This window comes from Bemisia tabaci, chromosome 1 (genome assembly GCF_918797505.1).
Source record: "Bemisia tabaci chromosome 1, PGI_BMITA_v3".
Lineage (NCBI taxonomy): Eukaryota > Metazoa > Arthropoda > Insecta > Hemiptera > Aleyrodidae > Bemisia > Bemisia tabaci.
In genome coordinates, this window is record NC_092793.1 from 15245541 (window position 1) to 15269888 (window position 24348).

The 24348-nt window shown below is 38.7% G+C and overlaps 1 protein-coding gene across 1 annotated transcript; it reads left to right on the plus strand.

Moving 5' to 3' along the window:
- Positions 1–4636: 4636 nt before the first annotated feature.
- On the plus strand, positions 4637–21473 carry LOC109038345 (uncharacterized). Its single transcript, XM_019053383.2, has 12 exons — positions 4637–4938; positions 6451–6902; positions 7449–7569; positions 8175–8978; positions 9560–9715; positions 11659–13021; positions 15838–16286; positions 16977–17097; positions 18374–18473; positions 18772–18897; positions 19519–19674; positions 20689–21473. The coding sequence occupies exons 6-12, from the start codon at positions 12720–12722 to the stop codon at positions 20746–20748; spliced, it is 1314 nt and encodes a 437-aa protein (XP_018908928.2). The 5' UTR covers positions 4637–4938; positions 6451–6902; positions 7449–7569; positions 8175–8978; positions 9560–9715; positions 11659–12719; the 3' UTR covers positions 20749–21473.
- The last annotated feature ends 2875 nt before the right edge of the window (positions 21474–24348 follow it).

A 24348-nucleotide genomic window follows, 5' to 3' on the forward strand; every position in this document is an offset into this window, starting at 1 on the left:
TAGAGTCCAGACTCTTGAAGACATTGACAAGAAAAAGGACTCTTGATTCAAGCAGATTTAAGCTTACATCAAAAGGAAATCCACTCAAATTAAGAGGCTTGGTACTTGATTTAAGCTTAAATCTGATTGAATCAAGAGTATTTTTTCTTATCGATGTTTTTAAGAGTCTGGACTCTAGTTCCAATGTGTTTTTATTTCCAGTGCGGGGGTGTGTTACGAATGAGCCCACTGTGAGCCGCGCTGAGAAGTTATCGATGCACAAAGCTGCGAATGCGAGTGGACAAAAGCGCGACCACTTCTTACACTACGAAGGCCACTCATGTTTTTGTACGACTCGGAATAAAATTTGATCACCCCGTCGCGCCAAAGTCAATATGTTTATGCTAAACTGTTTATTATACGCGAGGCGGAGGGGATCGCGAAATCCTATATGGGGTGCTCCCGATTCTTACAATTGCGCTTAAGAAATAAAACGCCCGAGATTTCGTTGCGGCCCCTTTTTTATTGAAATGAAAAGCATATTCGGCCCGCTGTAGCGCCTTATCGACGCCGATCTTTGTTGCATTCGATTCTAAAGAATACTTATTTTTTTCCACCCTTCCGCTTCTCCGAGAGGAATCTCTTTAATTGGTTCCTTTGCTCATGGGGTTGCTCATTGCGGCGAAATCTCCGCGTGATTCATTGCCAAAACAAAGATGACCAGTGGTGAAGAGCAGTGGCGTGGCGTGCTTTTCGATTTATCGATTGATCTGCCATTGAAACCTGTGGAAAAGGATCGATAAACAGGGTGTTCGCAACGAACACCTCACTAATCGATTCTTCATTATAGCTTCAAATGGGAGAATATCGATAATCGATCATTCACGCCTCGCCATTGGTGAAGAGTAAATAATCGAAAGTTCCCAATTCTCAGCAATGGTAAAGAATCGATTTTCGATAATCGATCTAATTCAACGGGTTTAAATGATAGATCGATCGATTCATCGCTGAGCATGCCACGCAACAGTGACGGCGACGACAACGTACCACCACCAAACGACAACAGTGTACTTTCGTTGTTCGTGTGCTCAGCCGTGGTAAGGAAGAACGCCGTATGAGCCTCCAAACGTTACCAAGTTTCCTCCAATAAAAACCAAAATTACTGGAATAATTGTGAATGTTATTTTTCCAGAAATCTCAGATAATTTTGAACGGAAGTTAATCTAAAATATCTGAATATTTCAAGGAAGGATATGCGTGAATGTTGTCTAAAGTACATGTTTTATCAAATGAAATTTGGCAACTCTCGAATGTTCACACGGCGTTCTTCCTTAGAGCGGCAGTGTGTAACTTATGGTTTTTCGGGTATGAGCTTTAATTTTGTTCCCGTGCAGCTTTCTCATGCACCTGTTCGCTCTGTTCGCTCGCGAATTTTTTTTATAATTTTGTTTAAAAAATATCGGCTATCGTTTAGTTTACGGGTACCAGCAACGTTAAAAAAAAATAAAAAATAAAAAACGGAATAAAAAAAAATACAACGGAGTTTATATTTGAGGTATTAAATTATCGGATAGTTAGGTGAAAGTAAGGACCTACGACTTACCCTAAGCAAAATCCTGAGCAAAGAAGGGGGCTGCCCAGATCTGTATAGGCATAACTAAGCTGTCTCCATATCCAACTGCTCTGCTCAACCTCATTCTAAAGGGACTGTCGCTATCAGTCACTAACGAGGATATCCCACGCAGAATGAATTATTTAGCTCCGCGATAATTATTGATGTTTCAGTCCGCATATAGGTCGCTGCATGCTACGATGAACACGCATTTCCGAGCCAACCGGATTGGTTTTTAAAGCGGGAATATTGAGTCGTTTAAAAAAGTGCGTGCGGATTCCCCAAGCTAAACAGTGTTTGCCAGACCATAATTCTCCTTAAAAAAATCGATGTTCGCTCAAAAATTGAGCTATCTTTAACTACAGAGTGTAATTTTAATCCTCAAAAATTCAGAACAAAAAAATAAGTGTTTTGGACACTCCTTTCTTCTCTTAACAGGATATGTTCGGTGCTGATGAATATAATTACTTAATTCGGGTGAAAATAGCGAAACAAGGAAGCGGCGGCGGCGCTCGATGGACCAATAGTTTACTTCCATAAGATTTTTGTTTTTGTGTCATATTTTTTAATGCTACAAAGTAATAATTTTTTTCCGAAAAATATAAATTGTTCATTTCTTTCCTTTGAATATGCTCACCTAGCTGAATCTATACAAGGCCAATTGTAATAGGCTGCCAGAAAGGCTATTTGAAATACATGACCGGTCAAAATCGCATTTTCTGTTTACGCTCTGAAACAGGGTTAAAAAAAGGAGCTTATCTTTCTTTACTTTACAAAAATCATGAACGAGCCCGTTTCTTACACTTCACCGTGCCTCCCTTTTAACTTCATTACCGGTGACAAAATTAAAACTCGGCTGCTTATTTCGTCGCAAAATAAATCTTGTCCCAAATTAAATGGAAAAATCACGGAAGGCTGGATCTTTCAACATGATCTGTTCTCCCAATCGGGTGATTAGACTGCCACATGCAGGCCACATCCCACACAACATGCTTCGATGCATAGTTATTCGGAGAAAATTTAATTGAAATGACGCTCAACTAACACACACACGGCATGAACTCCATGCATAAGCATTCCAGTAAGAAAACGGAAAGGCGTGAGCTCCAGTTGTAACGATGAAGCTTACCTAAATTATAGTGATTAACTGAAAAATCACTGCCATCAACGACTGTTTTAATTATTCCGGTGTGTAACTCATTCAACAAGCCCAACTTTGTGTTTCATTACCAGCTTTAAATTAATAGAATTTTGATTGCTCGTCTCTCAAGTTTGTCGCGGGTCGGTTTGTAAATGTTATTGTTTAAACGTCCTGAACATCTTTGCGCGGAATTTTTTAGTGAGTTAAGTTTTATAAGATATTGCTGCTTGCCTTCCGTTGAGATCAATAATAGACCATCTTACAGCCGGCTATTTTATTCAAAATCTCCTCCATGATAGTCTCACTGACGGTCGCTAACGAGGGCAACCCTACCTGAATTATTAAAGGACTAATGATCATTGAGATTTTAGTCTACATTTCAGCGGCACGTTCGAATGCCAGAACATCCATTTTTGAGTTACGCGTGTTGTTTTGTACATAAAAAATACCACACCACGTGAGTACTAATTTGATTCAGTTTTTCCTCTTCTTTCTTTTCTTCAGTTTTCCTCAATTTAAGATCATCTTTACAAAATTTCACAACTTAAAGGACTGCTAAATATATAACCGTGAAATCCTCATCGTCCACGAGAAAAAATAACAGTATCATAATTTTACATACATACATAAAGTCGCTTTTATAGCGCCGCCTCGCGCTCTGCGACGCCCAATCGCCTGCCCCCTATCCTCCCAGAGATCATCAGGCAATTGGCACCTTCTGATCTCCTCCTCCACCCCCTGTCGCCAACCTTTCACAGGACGTCCACGCCGTCGCCTTCCGGGAGGAACCCAATCGAAGACCTGCTTGGGCAACCGATCATCTGCCATCCTTCGCACATGTCCATACCAGACCAACTGCTTGGACCTGATATCGTGCACGATGTCCTTTTCCACACCCATTATCTCGCGTACCCTTTCATTGCGGATACGCTCTCTTCTCGATATCCCAGCAGACCTTCGCCAAAAGTCCATCTCGGTTGCCCTAAGCATGTCTTCAGTTCTTTTCTTGAGTTGCCAGACCTCACTCCCGTAAGTTACGATACTCTTCACGATGACGTTGTAAATTTTCCTTTTGGTCTCCTTGGAGATACTCTGGTCCCAGAGAACCCCATTTAGCATCGCGATAGCTTTCCTGCCTTGCACATTCCGATCTTTAATAGCCCGATCCAAATTTCCGTCTTTAGTCAACCAAACTCCTAGATATTTATACTCTTCACAGTCCTGAATTTTCCGACCATCCTCCAGTTCAATGCTTTGCTGATCACCACCGATAACCAACTTCTCCGTCTTAACCACATTTACTTCCATTCCCCACTTTCGGTATACTTCCACTAGCTTCCGCGTCATGATCATAATTTTAAATTTCCTATTTCTTACATCTGAAGCGTCAGGTGATGTAGGGTCTGCAAACTGACTCAAAACGCACTGCTTGCCCAAAAATTTCTGACTCTATGTGAGAAGTTGAAATTGTCGAATTTCAAGAGTACCTCCCTTTTTTTTAGGTTTGGGGTAAACCTTTGCTCTAAGCGTATCACACATCGATTCGTGTGTTAAAATGACTCGAAAATAATGTTGAGCTGATAGGGAAAGTCCACTCCTTTTCTCACTGTGATACGATGAGGTCACTTTTGATTGACCTCCCACCCCTTTGTCACCTACACGTCACTCACCTCTAGACCCCCATCCCCTGGATAAGTGACGTAATTTATGGACGAATCCCTCGGAGTCGGCATTTCTTGACAGAGTTATAAAACAAAATATTGAAGTTTCATGACAAATTTGCAATTTGTTTGCATTGAATTGCAACTTCATTTCAGTTTATTCGTGGCCTCGTGCTTTTACGGTCAAACTCTTCAGCAGGGTCGCTAAACTGATACTTAATGCATTTCTCATGGTATCAGGTAATGGACCTATCACTCGAAAGAACTCCATGGCAGGACAAGATCGTCCTTTTCCATTTACGCGGTGCAACAGGATTGGGCAGATCTCTAGACGCAAGTGACTGTCTGAGCAGGAGTATTCGCATGACCCATACATTGCTCCAGGTGCCCGTTCTGATTTTCTTGGTCCTGGAAATATGCGGAGTGATATTGTGCTTGAGTTCGTCAGAGACACCCCTATATCAGACGGTGCTTCACATGGTGTTTGGAGGTCTTTTCGTCGACAATATTGTCGTTTATCAAACGCTACTTGTACATCAGCCCAGGTTAGCATTGTCTACAATCGTAAACAACAAACACGAAGCGAGACGCTGCGATAAAGGCCCATATACACCTGCGAGTTACAAGCGCTTTTTTAAAGTGAAACACCAATGGGCATGGTAGATTTCGATACCTCGACGTCGAGCGATCAAATCCTGGTTTCCCATTGATGTTTCACTTTCAACAAGTGCTTGTAAATTGCAGGTGTATCTGCCGCTTAAACTTTTGATGACAGGTGGAAACTGTTACTTTCGTGGACTCAACATTTCCATATGGACCTAGGTAGCAGGACCCTATAAATTAGTTGTATACTTATTAGGTGGCACCTTTGGGTGACGTGATAAGCCAAACGAGTTTACCAAATTTCGGTTAGTTTGCAGAATGAAATGCTCAACACGTTGTTGACCATCCACCTAGTAAATAGGTCAAGTGTGGAATGTTGGAGTCCTGAAAGTAAAAGTATCCACCATTGCTATACCAATGAATACCCTATTGTTGCCTCTCTAGTTCTATATCCTTTTCCTGATGTACACAACCCGACCAACAAAATTAGACATACTTCTATTAAGTCCTTATAGTGGCTTTCCTTATTTCCTTTTCCTTTTTTTCCTTATTTAGGTGAGATTATATTGATATCGATTGATTCAATATGTGACTACAGCCTCAAAAGTCAATTTAGAAATCTGAGTTAACGGGTCTTATGTGATTGAATTTTTATTCTTTCGAGTACCAAATGGCAATGAAAAGTGAAATTGTTAGAAATGTTCTCATTTTCAGCTTTTCCAAATTAAATCCTAAAATTTTTGTTTGAAGTTATTCCCTCCTGTTTTGAACCAAACGATACATTGAACCACTGTCGAATACGATCTATTGATGTTTCAAAACGAATGAGAAGGGGGGGGGGAAATACAGGCGGCCCATGGGCGGCAAGTAGGTAAATCCGGCCCTGGGAGGGGATTTGAACTTACCTTACACGGGGTCTTACGAGGAGGAAAGAGGGGAAGATCAAATGAGGGGCTTGGAGGACAAGGCTCATTAGTGCAGTTTTTGAAAAAAATGAGGTATTAATGTGTTCAAGTAAAACTAGTCTTAATGTATATTCTGTGAAAAATTTTCTTCTTAGTTCCAATTTTCAAGCATCAAAGTCAGTTTGAATTTTCTTTCCGCCATAAGGATCAATAAAATCACGAAACTTCGAACACGTATTTCTCGAAATAGCACAAGCTGCACTTATGCACCTTGTCCTCCAAGCCCCTCAAGTCCAGTTTTACGTTACAGCCTCTCACATTAAATAAAAAGAAATAATAGTATTTATTTATACTTTCTGATGAATAGAACTTGTTCAGCTATTGTCAGCGCTATACAATAAAACTGCATGTGATGATTTTCGTAAAATTGGTATCCAGTGATACCAATTTTAAACCCAAAACCCATTCAAACCCCAGTGGTTTTGATGATCGCAGAATTTGTTGTGCTTTAATACTCTATTCATGTTTCTCTCCGTTTAATTTTTTTAGGATATTAGCAAGTTTACGAAATGCCTCTGACAAGAGTCTGCATTGTTTGATGGGTCGAGAAAAGGAGCTCTTTTGGTACTCCCACAAATCGACAAACATTTTTCTGGCGTATTTTCTGGTGTTTACATACAGTATGGGACTGTTCACTGGAATCGTTTCACCGATCTGTAGGTTTGGTCTAGCCTTTCAGGAGTGGTTCGTCGTGATGCCGATGTGGTATCCTGTTGACGTCACCTCTTCTACGTGGGTCCTATCGATAGTATTTGTACTGGAGTTTGTCTTGCTTTGGTATAATACATTTATGTTTGCTTCCATCGGTGTTTTGTACTTGTATATCATGATGAGTACACGTGCTAAGTTCGAATTTCTCAGGACATACCTGCTAAATGATAGGCAATGGCAATTGTCTCAATCAGAAGCTTCTCCTCAACCCCTCAAAACACTGGGAAAAGGTAATGTAACAGTTAAAAAACGAGTTAGTTCATATACCTGTGAGAGAAATGAGAATGGTTTAAGCATCTATCGATAGTAAAACTAAAAAAAACATAGAGTCCGGCCTCAGTTCCTCGTACTCTCACTTTATCTTTTCAAATGAATACTAATAATTAGTGTTTTTGTAGGAATCATTTAAAGATGAAAATACGATGAAAGCATTCTTCTGTTTTATTAATGTATTCATTATTTTTTCATTCGTTTCATTCCTTATCTCTCCTTATTATAATTTTTAATGCTGAGTAGAGCAATGGAGATGAAGATGGAATGGATCATTATCATAACTGAAGCCCTAAAATGGGTATGGATGACGAGACAATAACGAAGGAAATAAGAGAAGAGGAATCTCTGACGAGGTACATACTTTTCGCTTTAGTGTCTCAAATGAAAAAAGATCTAGCTTGTAGTTGCAAAAAAGAGTGATTGCGTTAAGTTAGTCGGTTTTTATATACTTTTGACATCTGAACTTTTGCAGTCCGTATAATTACATTCACTCTTTTATGCAGGGATGCAAATTGAATCGATCTATGACCCGTTCAGTCTCTCAAAAAAAGGATTTGGTGATATTTTTGATGTGAGGTGTCAAAAAATAAAGCAAGGAATAGAAGATTGGCAAAAATTAAGAGGGTAATTATTGGTTTTTATCATTTTTTAATCATTCCAAGTCCTTTTCATTTTATCGTGGTGTTGAATAGGTAATTGACTGATTGTATGTACAGAAAAAACCACCTTACTATATCTTGTAAAATCTATACCTACGCGCTCGTTATTTACCTTTTTTCATTGCTTCTACGAGTTTCACGGTTGAAATTATCTCTCCCATAGGTATGCAAAAATAGCTGCCAGTTCCTCAATAACTGGACCGAGTTCAAGAGAAAGGAACCAAGCCATATGAAGTTGAAACCGAGAAAAAGAGGTTTTAAGTTTTATTTCTGCATAAGGCTCAATGTAAAAAACACATTTTAACCTACCTTAACACGGACTAATTTTTTGTTTTTCTCGACTTAAGTTTTTGGCAGGAAAATATGTACGACTTGTGGAACTTGAAAACATTCTTAACTCAATTTTTTCCAAAATGAGGGATGGTTCCTCTCTGATGAACTCGGTCCTACTGATTGCACTGCTCGAAAACTTCCAAAATGTGCGCACTTTTCAAATCCTCAACCGTCTCAAAGAATCGAATACCACGTGGAGAGAATAATTAATAAACAATCCTTGATTTTTTATTATAGACACTCCAAGCTTATTTTGGAAAGTTTCACTTTATACTTTGGAGCAGCTTACGCATCGGTCATGATCACAAACGCTATCATGGCTTACGCAGCCGTGTACGTAAGTGTTTTTACTGATGAGTTTCTTTGTAGAGCACATATTTTATTTGCTGACTGTTGTAGCCCCTCTCTACCAATTTAGTTTTGTCTGAATTGTAAAACGGTTTCCTCAATGCCGGTTCACGCGCGTGTTGCATAAATAAAATCGAAGACTCCCTGGATTTTCTTGTTATCCGTTTCCCTTAATTTTGCAGCCGATGAATATGATGCGCTAGAGAAGGCTAAGTAAGTTCATCACAGCAAATGGATGTACTAGCTCAGTGCAATACAAAGCCTCTATATGGCCCTGAGACGGTGTGATGGTAAAATCTGGCTCAGAAATTGCATTAAAAAAATAGGTCTGTTGCACAAAAGAAGTACAGCCAACTGAGTGTATTACTTAGAAGTAAAATTCCACGAAAATTAACATCAGTATGCCTGAAAATTTCCAAAATACACTCCAAAATGCACACACTTGCATGGAAAGTTTTATGCATTATCAAATTTACCGCAACCGCTGGCACCATTCGCTCTATAGCAATTTTATTCCTTATTCAAAATGATCGCTCCTTTTTGTAATAAGGTCTACCTCCTATTTAGGCACTCAGGCATTCTGAATCAGCGGGGAAAAAAATCAGCGAGACAACAATGTACTTCGCTTACGTTATGGCTGGATCGGGTCACTTACTCTTGACATGCTTCAACGCAACTTTATTTCGAGATACCGTAAGTGAAATTTGCGAATCATTCTATGTGATTTCCTCATTATTAGATGTACTGTTTTAAGAGTGACGTGGGGATAGTTTATCCAAGGATCGAAAGAGTGTGACTAAACACACCTTTATCAAAGAAATTATATTTCTGTAAACTGTAAATGGAAAAGTCATCGCATTAGAAAGTGTGTCTTTTCTTGTCATTAGGCGTCATATTTGGACGGAGTTCATCAGAATGCAACCAATTTATATTCTTTAAAAAAAATTTAATGAACAATAGTTTCAAGTTTAACAATTGTATTTTTTTTTCACTAGTCGAGAATGTAAAGTCGGGGAAAAATATATAGTCTGTGGAGATAGTTAATGCATATCTTTTTTCATTATTATTTGTTGTATTATTTTTTTCAATAAACTCAAAGAAAGAGTATGATTTCAAATCGGTTTCAATCGATCTCATTTTGATGTAGGTAGGCTCATTTTTGTTGAATTCAGACTTTTAAACGGAAAATTCTCAAATTGAAAACAGAGCAATTGATATTCTATCGATCAGAGTAATTTCATCATATTCATATTCATATGTATTTCTGCTTTCAGTATGATGGCTTGAAATTCTCTCTGTCGGAAAATGATTGGTGCGAAAAATCTATTGAACATAAAAAATTATTGCTGAATTTTCGTTCGGCTATGAATAGCTCTCTTAAAATGAAAGCATTTTCTGTGATCTCGATGAATCTTGAATGTTTTACCCAAGTGAGTATCTTCCCTGGATAAAAAAAAAAAAAAAAACAAACAAACAAACAAACAAACAAACAAACAAACAAACCCAGTGTCGATTTTAAATGGGTGAAATGAATTCGCTCCGGCGATTAGATGACATAATACTTGGTCATGGCATCGTCGCAAGATTACTGAGCCAGCTAAATTGATTATAGTTTCAAATAAATGTATATGAGATGTAGAAACCGTATGAATTTTTTCTTTTATGCGTGTCTTCATATTATTTTTCGATCACTCGGTTTGTCATGTAAGGTGTCAATATGTTTCAACCCTCTACACTGAAAAAAAAGTAGTTAGCGTTGAGAACTAATTTGGTAAGTTCTCGCCAAGTAGAATCAAAATTAGGCTTCAGAACTAATTTATTGTACTGAAGCACCGATCAATTCGCTTCATACGCTGACTTGACTTTACTAGAGCGCGAACCAGAATTGGAAAACAGCACTAGCTGTAAAATTAGCGCTGTGGTAAGACAAATTCACCTTCGGGTCAAACTAATTCGCCCTCAACACTAACTGCCACATTGTCCGTTACATTTATTTAGTTTCGAAAAAGTGGTGTCGGTACAACAGCCTCAATCGCGTCAGCTCGTGAAAATCAATTAAAATGTGAAATTTCGGGCTCGTTTGACAATGTAAATACTGCCGGTATGATTTATAGTGTCCTCTCTTTCTTGAAAACGTTCGAAAGCAACATAAGTAAACCTGTTAAGGTTAGAAATAGTCTGTTCGATTCAAAACGTAAACAAGCATGATATTCGTTGGAGTCGTCAATCTTCTGTATTAAATTGCGATTAAAGCGTTCCGCGTTCAGTTTATGTTTTACGAAAATCTGTGAACTTACTGCTTACTTCTATAATTCGTGTTCTCCCGTAATTTCAAAAGAATATCTCAAGTGTTCGGACGAGATATGTTTATTCAGTGTGAACATTCGCTACCGTTTCATGTGTGAGTGTGTGTCTCTCTAAAGGATAATTCTGTCTACTTGCACATTATGGGATATTCCTTTCCTCTGTCGTTCATTTGGAACCGATCAGTTGATTTTTACCTCTCATCTTTTAAGAAATCTTCTTTTCCTGAAAGTATTGTCCACTTATCATTCGCTAAGCCGTTTTCTCCTCTCTCAGTTTTGAGGTTGCCGGCCAGCGGGCCGATTATTGAAATTTTGTGTTTGTCAAGCGGACATAGATGACATAGGTTAAAATGCGGAGCGTGATTGGTCGGCTATGTCTTATCGCTGCTTTGTCGTGCCTTTGTCAGGTGGAATGATCGACATATTGTCGGAAACTTAAAAGGTACCGATAGCTTGTCGAGAGGTCAACCTGACATAGGCACGACAAAGCAGCGATAAGACATAGCCGACCAATCACGCTCCGCCTTTTAACCTATGTCATCTATGTCCGCCTTACAAACACAAAATTTCAATAATCGGCCCGCAGGTTGGCCTAGTGGTTAGCGCGTCTGACTCTAGGTCAATAGGTCCCGGGTTCGAATCCCGGTGGTGGCGACAAATTTTCATGGAACTGACGAGTGGATCTGTAAGCAGAATTCGCTCGGCCTTAATCCGTGAAAATTTGTAAGCCCGAGCATGGATGTCTACCAATCTCCCTGATGTCTTCGGACAATAAATAGTGCCTATAGATGGCTGTAGATTCCTAAAGGAATAGAAGCCACTAAACTCTCAATAAAAAAAAAAAAAAAGTTTTGAGGTTAGGTTGACCCAACCCTACCGAATGCGAATTAGAGTAGCGGAATTAGTTCCCAGCACTAATAGTGGTTAGTGTACAGAAACCAAAAATCATGTGTGTCCAAATCACACAATATGAGTTAGTGTATAGAAACCATTTTTAGTCATCTGACGCTAACTCATTTTTTTCAGTGTATTATTGACTGACACCCTTCGAATTTGTCTCTTTTCAGGTTATGAACAAGTCTTTCTCTTACTTCTCAGTTCTATTCCAATTACCGGTGACAAAATAAAAGCCCACAAGGCTGCCTCATAATGTACCAAAATGGAGTCAAAGCATGGAAGAGCCAAGGCCATGACAAGACGGGTCTCCCACCATGAACCTTATCAACAGGGCGATACGACTTCCGTACACTATACGAATGGAAGATCTCGTAGTTTATATCAGAAGTTGCGCATGCGCGATTATGAACATTGACGAGTCCACGCGAATGAAGAGGGTGTGAATTTTAATGTGACGTCATAGAGTTTTCCTCTATTTTAGGAACAAATACGCCTATTAATGACTGCTCAAACTGTCATTTAAAAGTAGGTACAACTCATTCCTGGAGTCAGGTTTCTTGTTTCATTATCCTTTTGTTAATTGAATATGATCGCTTGTCTTCACGGCACGGTCTTGGTGCGGCTTATAACGGTTGTTTCCTCGTTATAATTAAAATGTATATCCTTAAGAGGAATTATAAATAAGTGCATAAGTACCTAACGTCGCACTTTCACGCGAGAGCTACCCACCTCTCTTTAGGATCAATATTAAAACATTGTCTATTTCTGGCCATTCTGTTCCATGTCATTCGGCCAGGAATGTTACTTGCATTCAGTGATGGAGTCGATTCACGCGCAGTGAATTATTAAACCCCCCTGGTAATTATCGAGGTTCCTAGTCCTCGTGTATACTAGCATGCTGAAATAAAAATCAATTTACGAGTCATCTGCTCTAGTTTCCAATGTAAGAACATACGGCCTCGCAGAAAAAAATGTCAGTGGTTTCTTGGCATGGTTCAAAAGGTGACTTTATTTACTTTTCATCGTTATCATAATAATATTCACCCGTAGTAACGTCGAAAGTCTTTCAGTTTTTTTAAAGGTAAAGTTTCCCAGCCACGTCTTGTGATTCTGGCATTTCTTGCTATGGCTGGCATTCAAGCTACGTATGGAGTAAGTGCCTCTATTAATTACCGCGGATTACCGCGTCTCCAATGTACTCACCACTGAAGTTCTGAAGCATTACTAGCCCATGAGTGTATTACAAAAGAGAATCGCATGGCAGGACAAAGTCGTCTACTTTCATTTACGTGTTGGAACTGGATTGGATGGGACCCTTGACACCGGCAAAGATGAAGGCAAAATCATCCGCATGTTCCATGCAGTGATGCGAGTGCCTGTTACAATGTTTCTGGTCTTAGGAATCAGCGGAATGGTGGTGTGTCTGACCTCTGCGCAAGTATCACTGCAAAAGATGGTGCTTTATTTTGTGTTTGCCTTGCTTATGATGGCTAATTTTGTTGCATACCATTTGTTACTCCTACGTCAGTCAATGTGAGTATTCTCTATCTTTATATGGAAGTACTTCTGCCAAAAGGAACCAGGGTCAGGTGGAAAAGAAGGGCTGTGCTCTTTGGTCGAGGGCCGTAAGAATGAATGGGAATTATAAAGCGACAGTGACGTCAGCGACAACTAAGCCGTCTACGTCTTTCCGTTGCCATTCTGGTCGGCGTTAACTCATGAGCCCTGTCCACCACGCTCTTCTACCATGCCCATAGCTCATTAGTGCCGCATAGTTCCGTTTGACAGAAAGGAAAAGTGTTTCTTATGCAACTTCATGGAGCACACTCCATTTTTCCCACTTGTCTATACTTAGTTCCGTTTGGTAGAAATGCGTCCACATGTTACCGGCAAGTGCCGAAAGCTGTGCACATTGTGATCTGCCCGGGCTAATTGGTCACTAGACAAGGTCTGAAGTTAAAGAAAACATCCTATGTTCTCTCTTCAAAATCTTACATAGCAATACACTTCACACGACGGGAAGTTTTGAAATCAACTCCTGAGCGAGATTTTAACAAGATATATTATAATTATTTAAACACTACAGATCAAAAGCCCATTCAGCACGATTTCTTGATGCAATGTTGTTACTTTGTTGACATGTTGATCTATAATGTTACATGGATGTTACTTACATGGATAGAATGTTAAATCTGTGTTGTCAGAATAAGACTGGCTCAAAAATCACAATGAGCGCATCAGGAAAGTCTAAAATTCACTCGTGACTTCCAGGGCCGGATTAAGGGGGTGGCCACATGGGCCGCAGCCCGTGGCGGCAAATCTAGGGGGCGGCAAATTTTGCAATTTTTTTAAATGTAGGTTAAAAAAATGGGATTTATAAAAACAAAATTACAAACGAGAAAAAGCTACAAAATCTCTCATCTCCTGAGAGTATAGTAATTTCTAATTTTACCGGCTTTTAGTGATACAAGAGACAGCACCTTTCATTAATCGAGTTAAGAGAGAAACCCAACACGCAATTTGGCCTGGAACTTAGAGACGGCACGACTTAGAGAGAAATGATGACGAGGACTTGAGATGAAAAGGAGAAGCCCTCGGCGCGGCGGTCGGCATGTAACACATATTAGCGCCTACAAGACTGCACGAATACTTCACACCTTGCATCAAACACAGTGCAGTCACTGCGGTCAGCGTAAAACGGATAGCGCCTACAAGAATGCATAAATACTTCACGCTTTGCGCCAAAGACAGTGCGGTCAGCGTGAAACGCATGGCGCCTACAAGACTGCGTGTATATTTCACGCATTGCGCCAAACATGGTGCGGTCTGCGCGGCGCGGCGGCGGAAGTTAAAATTATTAAACCACATTCATATTTGTTCTTTTATAATTTTTTCGTTCATTTCTTATGAATGGAGGGCCTTGTCCACACAGAGATAGGTTTACAAAACTTAACTTTTGCTAGTAGTGTTGACAGGGCATCCCCAAAAAATGCGTTCAACACATGCACCCCTCCCCCGCTGGCACGTTCACTTGATGGTTTTTATTGATGTTTCAATACGAATGTGAAGGGGGCGGCAAAATACAGGCGGCCCATGGGCGGCAAGTAGGTAAATCCGGCCCTGCTAAAATTTACACGTGACTTCACAATCTGTGTAAGAAATATGCCTATTTTTAAGCTTCTGCTTCAACATCAATACTTCGCATAGGTGAACATTTTGCGTGATTTGACTCTTGTATATACGTCTGTTTTTGCATAAGCAAGAGGTATGAATCAGCATACAAAAAAAACCTTCAATATCTTCTTTAGGAGTTATTTCATGTAATTTTTGGCGCGCGAATTATGTTTTACGGGGAATATTTACTAGGAAGCACGCTTCAGGACGCTCAGCACATTTACACCTTATCTAGTAGTCCATCAAAAGAGCCCTTACTATTCGTGGTTTTCGATCAAACTCATCTCCTGTTAATGGACCACTAGACAAGGTACGAATTTAAGCATTCTGATACACGTTTCTTCACCAAAATTTCATGTAAAACACGATGCGCACAACGAAAATTACCGAAATCAACTCCTTCCGAAGATATTTAATGATTCTTGGTGCGTGAATTGAAACCACCCGCTCATGAAAACTCAATGCTCTACGTGATTCACATCGCGCGCTAAACGTTATCGTGAACGTCTCTGCGATAAAAAATCTGGCGACCTAAATCATGACACTTTGGCTCAGCTATAGCAAATTACTTAAAGTTTGAAAAACACGTGGTGGGTAATGAACATTGCTCGATTGAGAGGCTTGCTGAAACCGTTGTAGTGCGCGATTTGACTCACAGACAGCTTTGAGTTCCTTGTGAGCGGGCAGTTCAAATTCCTCGTAACCAATGTGAAATAAAAATGTCAATATCTCCATTAGGAGTTGGTTTCAGTGATTTTCGTTTCGCGAATCGTGTTCTACGTGAAATTCTACTTATGATACATCGACGGTGAAACTACCAAACCACGTATCTCGTTTGCGGTGTTTAAAAATCTACGCTCACATTTTATTTTTTCGAAGTAGCCCAAATCAATATCATTTCTTGAAATTTTCACGGAATTTTCTCCGCACAAAGAGGAAAAATCACAGAAATTTTCAAGACTGGATGTTAAGTAGTTTTTCATTTAAAAAATGAAGTATGACAGGAAGTCTGCGACGTCGCAAACCGAGATACGTGGTTTGGTAGTTTCACCGTCGACATGTATCAGAATGCTTAAATTCGTACCTTGTCTAGTGGTCCATTAAAATATATGAAACTAAAAAATTTAAGAAGCTTGCAAGACTTATTTCCTATTCATATCTCTGTCATTTTTTAGGCTCGTGACATGTCTACAAAATGTCTCAGATCGACATCTTTACTGTCTAGCAGGCCGGAGTAAGGAATTTCTGTGGCTCCGACACAAATCAACGGGCGTATTTCTCGTGCTCTTAGCGGTTTTCATGTACAGTTTAGCCCTTTTCACTGCAGTCGTTTCGCCGGCCCTCAGGTTCGGACTCGACTTCGAGGAATGGTTCATCGTGATACCGGTGTGGTACCCCATTGACGTCACCTCGTCGAGGAGAATCTTCTGGTTCATCCTTGTGTGGGAATCAATCGTCCTCTGGTACAACTCCCTCATGTTTGCCTCTGCCGGTGTTTTGTACATATACATCCTGATGGACACTCGTTCCAAGTTTGAAGCTCTCAGTCAATATCTGCAAGATGATGAGCGCCCGCAGTTTTCGCAACCACAAACTTTCTTTAAAGACTTTGAAACATCAGAAGGTAATACAGATCACCATAATAATTATGTGTCAGCCTAAGTGGTGTAGTGGTCAAGGCAGTTCGCTGCTAACACTGAATTCCCGGGTTCAATCCCCGGAGGTGACTGATACTTGTAATAGTACGAAGTTAAGCAGCACGGTCCAACTTTGGGGTACACGACGGCAGGGTTCCTGCCAGTGCCTTGGCCCCTTGAGGGCGCCTCGCCGGTAATCCCGGCCCTTACTTACTTACTTACTTACTTACTTACTTACTACTTACTTACTTACTTACTTACTTACTTACTTACAACTTACTATTAGAATTATGTGCATGCTAAATAAGAATAACTAGGGCCAATGAAAAATAGCGAAAATACAGCAATTTGATGTAATGATACATAAAATAAATTGACATTGCATAGTTATTGTTTTAAATTTTATTCATAAGACCAGGAGTTGCAGAGTTGCCTTGTCGAGTGAAATAGTTGACCCATCGCCAATGTAAAAGCAAAATATAGTGCTAAAGGTCTATATTAAAGTCATGAGTAGGTACTCGCAAAACTCGCTTTGTTTTGAAATTGAATATCAGCACGCTATTTTTCAGTAGGTTCAGTGAAAATAAGCTTTCATTGATCATCCAACATACATACTATGTATTTACTCTTCCTTGACTTCTTTTTGGAATAAATACGATTGTTTTTTTTTTAAACAGGGAGAAAACCTGAGTTAATTTCTGCCCCAATAACTCTTTTTGGTGATAAATTTTGTAATGATGTTGATCGAAAGTGCGGAGTAATGAAACAGTGCATCAAGGATTGGCAAAAATTAAGAAGGTAACTAAGTATTTCTTATTATCGCTCCCTAACAAACTTTTTATGTCAACTTGTATGTCTTATATACCTATTAGGCTCGTGGGATGTTTACAACATGTCTCAAATTGAGATCTACATTGCCTAATAGGCCGGAGCACGGAATTTCTATGGTTTCGATACAACACAACAGGCGCACTTCTGTGTTAAGATCGCTCTCTTTTTGTTCATGTTTTAATAACAAATTTTAAAACTTTTTTGAAAAACTCACGCTTTCACTGATTTGTTATTTATCGGACGCGTTTCGGCGGCTACCCGGGCAACCATTATCAGCTGACTGCCGACCTTGCAGTCTTTTTGATCGCCTGACTGTTGGCTGCGCAGGCGCGTTAGTTTCCGGTGTTTTCGCGGGCGGGCGGGGTGTCCGAGGTTCAAATACTTTTGTGGAAGGTATAGACTGCAATAAACGATTTTGGAGACACTCTAAATCAGTGTTTAATAAATTCTCTTTATTTTTGAATATCTGGATACTCTCCAAGATATTAAAAAAAACAAATTAGTGAAAGCGTGAGATTTTCAAAAAAGTTTTAAAAGTTTCAATACAGCTTTTAATGCTTTTCAAAAATTTTGATTATTTTATTGAAAATGTTATTAATGTTTTTTTTATTTTTTTATTTCTTTAAAACTAGTTTTTGTATTCCACAGTCTACGTTGTTTTAGTGAAAAAATTTGTGGAATGTGTACTCATTGAAGCTGTACGTCGAATGAAAAAAAACAAACAAAAAACCCTCGTAAAATCGCTGTTGGTTCCAAGGCTGAAGTCCGAAAACAACTGAATGTCTTTGGAACTGTGTTAGGCTGAAATTTTAGGTGCTCGTCCCCTAAGTAAAATAAGAAAGAAAATACTTTCTCGCGGGGGAATAAAAATTTTGGCGTCATTTAAACTTTCTCTTTACAAAGAAGAGGAAGGAGGAAAAAACCCACTCTCTGTTTTAACTTATCGTCAGGAAGAGCATTAAAAAAGAAACATTTTTGCGGGGATCACGAGCCATCATTTTTCTTTCTATAAAAAATGCGATCGACAAGAATATTGACAATTTTACTTTAGTCAGACATCCATTTGAATTCGTGACGCACTGGAAAACCCCAGTTTCGGAAGAAAGTTGTTTTTGCATCCTCTTTGAATGACAGAATGTGATGGTTGAAAATATATGTATAAAATTTTCCCGATAACACTTTATTTCTTTAAAATAGATTGCATTTCAAATGTATCTTATGAATGCTTGGGTTTTTTTCACAGACATGCTAAGCTTATTTCGGAGTATTTTGTTGCATATTTTAGTGCGGTTTACCTAGTAGGGATGATTACGAACACAATCATGGCCTATGCGGTAGTATACGTAAGTATATATAAACTAAGACTTCAATTTTATAATCGATAATTATCAAGGAGTCTTCTAAGTCGAGGAAGTTCCGTTTATTAAAATAAAAATAATTTTTTTTTTCAATCGAGAATAAAAATTGCTCTACGGAATGAGGCTTTAAAGGCGAAACGTGATGTGTGCATTTGATAGATAATTCCTACGTCCTGTATGTTTCATATCTCATTCTTTGATTTACTCTTTCCTTAGCTAAGTTACTGATCCACTCACCATTAATTTCCTGCCTTTTAAAATCATTGGCTCGGTTTTCTTATAGACACTTAGGCATACCGTATTGATGGGAAAAATAATCAGTGAGACTGCAATGTATGTTGCCTACGTCACAGGAGCATCCGGTCACATATTTCTAATGTGTTTGAACGCAACTTTATTTGAAATCACCGTAAGTAATACTTGCTTCGATTCTGGTCTTGTACCGATGATATCGCGGTGATATTTATAAAGGCCTTACGTGCATTATTTAAAGCAAAGGTTCAAGAGGTGTCTCACATTAAACAAAACATCCACATTTGAGAAACTACTATTATTGTAAAAATGCTTGTTTCATACTTCTCAAATAAAATGTCAAAAAAATACATATAAAAAAAATCTCCGATATTTTTAATACAGGTGTTTTCCATCTTCCTGTATGTTATCAAGGAAAATACTCAATAAAAATAAAACCTGCTCATTTTAACGTTTCTATTTTTAATTGAATAAAGCAGAACTGTTATGTTTCAACACAACTTGTTGCTGAATTATGAGTTTTTCTAATTGGAGAGGGGAGAGGGAGTCTAAATCAGCCGTATGTAATTGTTCATGGGTAGGATAAAAAGTACCACAACTCTAATCACATTCACTTAAAGTATGGTCAACTCTACTAGAAGTCTGGTTATCATTATACTATAGTATCACTGTGTCAAAAACCAAGTAGACTCATATCAGAATTTACTATACTTCTGCTAAAATTTGCCGTACTTTTTTAGTGTAAAACAATCTTTATTTGTCTATTCTTTCATTTCAGTACGATAACTTAAAACACTCACTGTGGAAAAATAACTGGTATGAGAAATCTATTGAATACAGAGAAATATTTCTTAACTTTAGTTCGGCGCTGAATAACTCTGTCAAAATGAAAGCATTTTCTTTCGTCTCGGTAGATCTTGAACATTTTTCGCAAGTAAGTAATCTTCGCGATTAATTTTGAGAAGGGCAAGCAATTTAGAACAAATGAGGATGTGCACTAAGAAAAATTGGATCCATCATGACAAAGACAGTTTTTTCCTCTTGTTGAAACTATGAATTGTCTCTTATTGCGTTAAAGATAACGCAACGAATATTTTTCTTATTTTCAACAGTGAGATTTATTGTGCATTATTTACTGATCGAGAGGGTGTAGAGAGTATAAAGAAACTCAATCGTGACCACTTCGATTTGCCTCACAGCATATTCAAAGGACATTTTTTCAAGATGTATTTAAAAATGAGAATAGAAATTCAAAACATCGAATCGAGCCTTTTTCGTTCGTCAAAATAAAAATGATCGAAGAAATTTACAGAGAGTTTCCATTTTTGCTTAGAATTGTATTGTCATTTCCCGATCCGAAGATGAATTGCAATTTCCCCTTTAGGAAAAGTTGCCAAACCTTAGCTAATCACTTTCAAGCCCATACTAATTCTCTGCGCCTTTCTTCCAAAGGCGGGCCATCAGTCTTGGGGAAGTTAGCAACACTTTTACATTTTACCTTTCATTCAACGCCAGGTTCAAAAACCGATTCAAAGTGAAGTATCATCATGTCTTAAAAATATTGATTCTTTTACAATTGGACCGTATTTTCCGATAAGGAACTACTATTTCTGACTGATTTTAGAAACGAGGTTTGTACCTTTAGTACAAGTAGATAGGTAATTATATACTTGTGAAAGAGATGGTGGTTCCTAATTGCAAAATAAAGTCAATTTTGAATAGACGATGCCCAGTATTGCCAAATAACAAAATAAACTGCCTTAGAACGAATTAATAAACTCGCTCATAGTTACCTACGTGTGTTGAAACAATCTCGATAACAAGTCTCAACAGTTATTTGAAGTCTCAAAACATTTTTTTTTGTTTTAAAACTTCAAAATTGTTGTAAGTCTCCGTTCAAGTAAGATATCCCTGTACTGTAAAGGATGTTTTTGCTTTTTTTCTCTAGGTTATGAACCGGTCCTTCTCCTATTTCTTGTTTCTCTACGAGTTACCTGTGGCAAAATGAAATGTTGCATCATTAAGTGGCAAGATCAAGAAAAGCCAGTTAAAGATTAGAGAGAGTTCTGAATACGAATGTGGCCTAAACGAGGGATGTTCATGCCAGAATTGATGCTTCGAAAAACCTACGTGAAAAAAATGAAAAAGTCGCGATATGATGCACGAAGATACTTCAAAGAAATCTACATTCAAATTATTGTATTGTACATACATAGTATATACTTATTAATTACATTTAATTACTAAAATATATCCAAATTATTGTTCCATTTCGTAGAAGAGGCTTGGTTGTTCTCTATTAAAATTCATTGGTCAAATTGGACAGATTTTAAAGAAAATCAATCAACTCATAAATGGAAGTAAGAAAAAAGAGGATCAGAGCATTATATTTCCGAAAGAATCATAATATAAATAACGTTCAAAGCCCATTTTCTCATTTCAGTATTTTTTACTTTGAATATTCGATGAGCAAAAATATGCGGCTATATTTAAGCTAGTTTAAGCTTAACCCCGAACTTTTTTTTATTTGTTTCCTACTTACAGAATTTTACTTGGCCCCTCTCAGCTTAATTCAGTTCTTTTGGTTGAAAACAACCAAGTCACATTATTAAAATGAATTAATAATTAAGAGTGATTTCAAGTTCGAGATGCACCTCACTTCCTTCTGTTGCAAGATACATAAAAGTGGCAAAGAACTCCTCGATGCATCAACAATCTCTTCAAAAATCAACATTGACTAGGGTGTTAGGTTGTCAACTTCAAATTGATTTTTTTGAGACATAAATTTCTCGGCGCAAATAACTGAATCCATTCAAAAGCGGAATCGATTTTTTGCGCATACAAACGATTGAAATCGAACGATTCTTGTCAAATTTTTTAGAAATTTGTGATGAAAATGATGTCATACCATTGATAAGTAATTCACTATTTTGATCCCAAAAATTGAAGAAATGGACATTTATTTTAGCGGCGATTTCTGAGTTGTTTCGATTGCTTTGCCAAAATTAAAAAAATCAATAAAATTGATTTTTTTCTCGAAAATCGCCATCCCTAGCGATTTTCACATGTGTCAGGAGGATTTTACTCAACGAATATGCTTGTTTCGGAGGGTGATTGCCATTGCACCCAAAAATAAACACCCGCTCATTTGCGGTGGTTCGTAAATAGAACACAACACATAAACCTCTTTACTGGCAAGACGGGAGATGAGCCCGGAACAGTTCAAAATTTTATCTACGAAACACGCACTATAAATCCCGTGAAACCCCACTAAATTCCGTTTTATAATGGGCCCTTTTACGGCGCAATAAACGTACAGCGAACATTAAAAAAAATGGAAAGGGCACCTCTGCCGTAAGGTTACGCTTGCGCGGCGTCAAAAATTAATTTCTGCCTCAAAAAATTAAAAATAAATCGCCAACAAAAGGACGGGTGATGCGGCCAGTGCGTTTTCGGTCTCTTTTCGCCCCTCTCTCTGTTTCCTGCGGTTCAGTCTCTTTTCTCCATGATCACTTTTTTTCACGCACCGTGGCAAGGTCTGCCTCTTGAACGTTCGATGTCCTCGTAATTCATCCAAGACTCTAAAAAATTTTATGATCCAGTTCAATCAACATCGATGCCAAACCGTTGCAGCAAACTTACTGTTGAAAATCGAGGAGTGAAATTTGGTACAGAATTCGAGCGGTATGAATGTGAAGTGAAATTCGCTCCATACGAGCGTACGGCGCTTTTTAAAGAGGGGAGATTCTGTTTCGTAGACGTGTGAATCACTCCGTAAAAAGGGGATATTTTACCTTACAATCATATTAATCGGATTTTTTGGGCGCTACATAGACTCCGGCACCGAATTCCACTCTTAAAGTTTTGACAGTACGTTCCCTGGGTAAAATTTTGTGTCTCCAGGATATGATGAAATTATGTCTCAGGTACTTCGGTCATAATACATTTTGATTGCTCCAACTCCTAGAGACGTTTTTCCCAATTCGGTAGAAATTTCCCTCATTTGAATCTATAATGATTAACCGATCCTAAGCATGGCAGGGTAGACAGATCGACTGATTTGCATGCGTTTAAATGGAGGAAACCGGTGTTTTATATCATAAAAATTGTTACTGCGAACTTTAAAAGCACGGAATACTCCACACGATATCCGAATTTTAGCTTCTTAGTCCAAGGGAGGGGGGGGGGGGGGGCTAAGCATGACCATGATTTTAACTTCCACCTGATTTTCTTCTATCGTTCCATTGGAACAAAAATTCGGATTCCGATTTTGATTTCCCATTCGAAAATCGGAATATCGGATAGGTATGGTAAGAATGACATAACCACTAAATAAGTCCATCACCTCTATCTCCGTGGGGTTACTTCTCCATTGACTCCTGTAGAAAATGGCCCACAACCAAAAATTGCGGTTCACGTAGCGAGTCGAATTCGAGTGATCGGGAGTCCGGGGGGCGAACCTCAACTTGCTAGTAAAATATGAGGTTGAATGTGGTCGTAGCGTCTTGAAATAAAATAAATCAAACTCGAGTTCTCATCCTATTTGACCCCCCTCCTCCTCCCCCACTCGTCTAATTTCGTGAATATGTAGGTCGAGCCCTCGCTGTTGTCTGCATGGCTTCTATTCAATCTTAGTCATTGCAAATCATCAAGATATATACTCTAATTCTTTAAATCTGCCGTGCTGAGGAAAAAGGCCGTATGAGCCATCGGACGCTGCCAAATTCCCTGAAATAAAATACAAATTTTCCGGGGAACTTTTGAATATTTTTTGTCACTGTTTGACAGATTTTTACTTGCAATGCGCAATCTAAAATATCCGAAAACTTTAAAGGAAAGGATTCATAAATTTGTTCAAAATAAACATCTCATCAAGGGCGCACAATTCGACGATATCAGAATGAACATACGGCATTTTTCCCTAGTATGATAGCGTTATTCACCTATCTCGCAATAATTTATTTTCGTCCCGAGAAAAAAAACCAAACAAAAAATTACATAACAGGGTTCTTGAACTGGGCCACGCGCCTGGTGGAATTATTTCGGAAAGGGGCCAGGAGCGGGGGGAGGGCGGAAAGGAGGAGGTAGGAGGTGACAGAGGTCGCATTGCGAAACGCATCCCGAAACGAAACGAGGAGGGACAAGTTTTTCAGACCGCACCCGACAATCAACACGGAACGGGAGTTTACAAGGGATAAAGGGAATTTTGCAACACTCACGACTTACGGGTGCCCACCGCTGAGCTGCTCTGCCGTGCTAAGGGAAAACGTCTTAAGAACCTTCGGGCGTTGCCAAATTTCCTTCGGTAAATCGCGAATATTCGGGAAAAATTGCAATAAAATTCCCTCCAATTTTTCAGATAATTTTATTCGCATTTTCACCTAAAGTTCCTGAAAATTTCAAGGAAAAATATTCATAGCTTTCCTCAAAAATGTTTATTTTTTAGGAAGAAATCTGGCATCTCTCGAATGTTCATACGGCGTTTCTCCTTAGCAAGGCAGTGCTGGCCACGCCTAACAATCGTTCCATCTCCACTCGACTTGCTAATGTGACTTGATCGATATCGATATACCTCTACCTTAGCAATATCGATCGATCGATACCATTC

What these genes read in the sequence shown, in the direction of transcription:
- LOC109038345 (XM_019053383.2), top strand. Translation starts at nt 12,720, where the DNA reads ATGAGTGTATTACAAAAGAGAATCGCATGGCAGGACAAAGTCGTCTAC. An exon ending in TTACTCCTACGTCAGTCAAT is followed by an intron (nt 13,022 to 15,837) that starts GTGAGTATTCTC and finishes GTCATTTTTTAG; the next exon opens with GCTCGTGACATGTCTACAAA. An exon ending in CAACTTTATTTGAAATCACC is followed by an intron (nt 18,898 to 19,518) that starts GTAAGTAATACT and finishes CTTTCATTTCAG; the next exon opens with TACGATAACTTAAAACACTC.